Source organism: Equus quagga, chromosome 13 (genome assembly GCF_021613505.1).
Source record: "Equus quagga isolate Etosha38 chromosome 13, UCLA_HA_Equagga_1.0, whole genome shotgun sequence".
NCBI classification, from domain to species: Eukaryota; Metazoa; Chordata; class Mammalia; order Perissodactyla; family Equidae; genus Equus; species Equus quagga.
Window position 1 is genome coordinate 91,640,402 of NC_060279.1, and position 4,695 is coordinate 91,645,096.

At 63.4% G+C, this 4,695-nt stretch overlaps 1 protein-coding gene across 1 annotated transcript; it reads right to left on the minus strand.

The window, feature by feature from the left end:
- Positions 1-590: 590 nt before the first annotated feature.
- PNMA8B (PNMA family member 8B) lies at positions 591-2,423 on the minus strand. Its single transcript, XM_046682158.1, is given in 7 exon segments — positions 591-1,144; positions 1,147-1,179; positions 1,182-1,321; positions 1,323-1,480; positions 1,482-1,717; positions 1,720-1,880; positions 1,882-2,423. Coding segments are annotated over 7 exon segments (1,824 nt in total).
- Between the last annotated feature and the right edge of the window lie 2,272 nt (positions 2,424-4,695).

Here is a 4,695-nt window from a genome sequence, read left to right on the forward strand (position 1 = left end):
AGGGGCGCTGCCCGGCCCTGCAGAGAGAAGCCAGAACTCTGGGTGTGAACTGCCCCGAGTTGAAAATGTTGGCAGATCACTCGGATTTTTGGAAAACACTGCCATCTGAGTGGCAGCTTGAGCCAGTGGACACCAGCAGGTGGCCTTGGCCTGAGGAGCTGGCTCACTAGCACCAGCTGCACCTGAGGAGAGCCGGGCAGCTTCGTCCTCCCCTTTCTCCTCCCCCTCCCTGCTCCTGGGCCCGGTCCCCCTCTACCCCTCCTCCACCTCTCCTCTCCCCTCCCCTTGAAGCAGCCCCCTCTCCCTCACAGACTTGTCTTTCTGGAATCATCTCCTCCTCCAGGAAAGCAGGTGCAGCCTTCAGAGCTCAGCGACACTCCAACATCCCCTGCAGGGACAGGTGGCCGAGCCTCCATCACAGACCCCAGGGCCCGTCAGATTGTGGGGGGGCGGGGCAGTGACCTACAGACGCTGGCGGGAAGCACGTGTCTGGAACGATGAGGGGGAGGTGGTACGAAGAGCCAGGAAGAACTCACTGGCCCCGCTGGGCTCCCAGGCGCCCGACGTCCGTGGACACTCTCCCCCTTGTGCTAACCCGGGGCCCAAAGCCCAGCCCGCTGGGGACCCTGAGACACCGTCCCATCACTGGGGCTGCTGCCTCCGGGGGGGCGCGTTTCTCGCTCCTTCTTCCATCGGGACCGCGCGCCACCTGCAGTGGAGGGACTCGAACGTGCAGGCGAGCCCAGTGGAGGGCGCAGCGGTGCACGGAGCACGGATAAGCGGGAGGCTCCCTGGAGGGCTGGCGGGGGGATTACCCAGGAGGCGCAGGGGTTGGCTGCCTCCGTGTCCCCAGCGGCACTGGGGAAGCGGCCTCCTGCCCCCACGAGCTTCTTCCTCTTGAAGGCCTTCTCAGGCTCAGCCAAGGTGGAAATACCTTCCAGAAGCTTCCCGCCGCCCTCGGCCTTCCTCAGGACCATGGCATCCACCCGGCAGCCTGCCTCCTCCGCCTGCACGTGGGTTCCCGAAGCCTCCTTGGCCATGTCGGAGGAGCCCTTGGGAAGGGCATCATCTTTTTGGTCTTTCTGGTCGCTCAAGCCCAGTGACTCTGTTGCAGGAGCAACTTTCAACGTCTCCTCCCGGTTTTGGAGTCTGACGCGCTCCTCTCGGCCACCATGGCCAGAACGCAGGGTTCTCCATACCCCCTCGGTGTCCTGGTTGTTGCGTTCCTGGACCCGCCTTGGATGCATCGCTGCCCTTGGGCATCTCATCAGATCCGTCCCTCGTGGCCAAGAGAGCCACCATGTCGGGGTGCAGCCCCCGGCCTCTGTGTCAATCTCACCAAATCTGGGGGCCCTTCCTCTATCTCCTCCTTCTTGGCTCTGTCCGTCACTGTCACCAGGGCCAAGAGCTCCAGGGGACCCTCTGCCTTGTCCCTGTTGCCCTGGAGGGCCCACTGCTTCTTAACTTGTTGTTGCTTTTGGCTGTCTGAACATCGGGTACAGCACATTGTCATTGTCATCTGCGCCCGAGTCCTCCTCCTCCACCTCTGCCGTCTTGATGGCCCGGCTCTCGATGGAAGAGTCCTTGGAATTGCTCTTTGCAGAGGTAAATGCCTGCCCTGCTCCGCCGCTCTTCTTGCCCTTCGGGGTCAACCTCTTGCCTCTGGCTCTGTTTCTGCGGCCCCGATGGCCCCTCCCAGCCTTGCCGGCTGCACCAGGAGGGAGCCAGCTTTCCAGGCCACCTGCTCCGACCCCGGGGCCTCAGTCGCCGAAGTACGAGGAATGGACGTGTCCCCAGTGTCCCCAGCCACTGTGGCCTGAGCGGGCCTTGCGTCCAGCAGCAGGCGTTCCATCTGTCTCAGGATTCTCATGTCCTCTGCAGTCCTTGCACAGAACCTTCCAGACACCGGTCTGGCCCGGGATCTCCCTGGGGATGGCGGCGCGATTAACGTCCTCCACGGGCTCCACCAGGGCGGCCTCGGCCTCCTCGTTCCTCACGGTCCGCGTGTTCCGCAGCCTGCACGCGCCCAGGGCCAGGAAGGCCGGCTGCAGGACAGCCTCACTGGCAGCCTGCCCCCTTGGGATGCCGGTGACCAGCGGGGCCCTGTGCACGTCCCCGTCCAGCCCCCGGCACCAGGCCCACAAAAGGTTCACGGCCACAGGGCCGCCGGTCGCGGGGCAGGAGGGGGACAGAGGCGGACCTGGGCTGCAGTGCGTGGTGCCAATCCCCCGCTGGAGCAGCGCCCAGGGCTCAGAGTTCAGGTGAAGGTGGCGAGGCCAGGACTCGGGGCTCCACACTCCCGCTGCTTCCAGCTGGCTCATGCAGCGGCCCTTCCCCAGGCCCCATTCCCAGGGCTGTCGGGGATCCCGCAGGGGGGCGTACGTGTCAGGTCCAGGATGCCACCGGCCTGGCTCTGAGGCCATCGGGATGGAGCTCTCTAGGAGCAGTGGCTCCCTCCCCAGAGCTGCTGGGGATCCCCTGGGTGACAAGTCACTGCTCCCCCTCCCTCTGGGGCCAAATGAGAGCGCCCCCCTCCCCTTCATCCTTGGGGTCTCTCTGCGCCAACATCAGAGTAGGCAGCAGCTTTGGCTCCTGGGCACGGGCATCCCTCCCCCCTCATTGGCTACCTCTGTTTCCATGGCAACCATTTTTAGGCTGTTGCCAGGGGCTCAGCATTTGTTTTAATGCAAATGGGAATGCGCACCTGTGGGTTCCCGGGCTCTCTCCTGACTCAGGGAGGAGGCAGGCCTCCTGCAGCACTAGGTCCCGCTCATTTGCAGGGGCCCAGGCCGCACTCCAGGAGGGACCAGGGGTTACTCCAGGTCCAGGGCGAGTCTAATCTTTAGGGCCAGGGAAGGGGGTCTGGAGTGAAGCTGAGGCTGGGCGGGGGTGCAAGCGGCAGGTCCATGTCCGGGCAGGGCTGAGGGGACTAGGCGGCCGGGTGAGATGGAGGCAGAGTGGGGATGGTGCAGTGGGCCAGGCCTGGTGCAGGGGCACGACCCCTATGTGGGTCCCATAGACCTTTGGGTGGCCGCTGCTAGCGGGACCGTGGTGGCACTGAGTGGGCAGGTCTGCCCACGGGAGGGGCTTCGGGCTTCCAGAGGAGCCCCTGGGACACGGCAAAGATCATACCATAGTGACCCCCAGGAGGCCACTTTAATGACATCTCAGTAACTGCCCCCTGGACACCCAGCGCTGCCACAGTATGTTCCAGGGCTGCACCTCATGACGCCTCTGGAGCTGGCCCCTTTGTGCCCCAGGCCTGCCCCTCCCCTCCTCTCCTCTCCCCTCCCCCTTGTGATCTGGGCGCACTGTGATGGTGACTCGGCTCCGGGATGAGCCCCAGGTGATGACCTTTGTTCATCCCCTCCTTCTGTCTGGGCGAAATATCAGAGAAAATCAACGGTTTCCTCCTCCGCACCCACCTGGAGACTGAGCTGCTGGTCTGCGCAAGCGCGGGTCTGCCCTGCCAACGCGGCGACTGAGAACTCGCCTGCCAATCGGTTGGCTCTGGGGCCGGTGAGACCAGCTTTACTGGTGCCCTGTTGGCAAGAGACTCGGGGCCCCAGGAGTGAGGCAAGAAGCCTCAGGAACCTATGGCAAGTGATGAGAAATCAAGGAGACCCTTTCCCTGCCCCCCGACGCCCTGCCCCAGCCCTTGGAGCCAGAGGTACTGTCTGGCAGAGCGCTGAGAAGCCAGAGGTACCGCCTGGCAGGCACCCTTCCCTTGGGGTGAGGGCTTGGAGAATGCTTTGGGGGGTAGATTACACAGGGCCCTTTGGATTCCACTTGCAGAAACCCCAGTTATCCTGGTATGAGCAGCAAAAGGAATTCATTGGCTCACGTTAATAGAAAGTTCAGGTATGGCTTGGCTTCAGGCATGGCTGGTTCCAGGACCCCTTCATTCATCTATTCAGTTAAGGACCCAGGGCTGACTCCCATTGGATCATCTGAGTCATGTGCCTGCTTGTGCACCAATCACAGTGACTGCAGAGGAAATGAGTGCTCTGATTGGCCAGGCTCGGGGGATGGGGGGGTTAGCGATTCTCACCGGAACCACCTGGAATGAGGTGGGGGAGGGGGTTCCCCAAAGAGAGAGGGAGGTGAATCACTCAGAAAAGGGGGGGACACTGGGCTGGAAAGCAGGTTCTGTCCCCAGGGGATGAAGGGCAGTAGTGAGACACTGCACTCGGATCCGGGAGGGACTCCCTTCTCGGCTGCGCAGCATCCCTGGATCCCTGGGGTGGGGGGGAGAATTCACCCAGTGTGACGCCCACTTGCTTAGCGTCATTCCTTCGTTGGGTGTTTCGCTAGCGTCTGTGGTGGGCCCGGCCTATGCAGTCTCTGGGGACACAGTGAGGCCTGAGGCGGCCCCACCTCCTGGACCCGCAGCCTCAGTGACCGGAAGTGGGTGCTGGGAGGGAAGGGCCCGGGGTCCCCGGGGAGGGGGGTTGGAAGGGCTGGAGATGATTCTGGATCAGGGCGGGCTTCCCGAAGGACGTGACGTCGATCTGCATCAGGAGGGAGGAGGTGACCCTCTCTGGGGTAGGGAAAGGGAAGAGGCACTTTTGAGGCAGTTCCTGTGCAAAGACCCCGTGGCTGGATGGATGACCAGATATCTGAAGCGCTGAGGGTCATAGGGAGTGGCTGGGGGGGCGGGGGAAGTGGCAGGGCCAGGCCCACCGGGACTTGTGG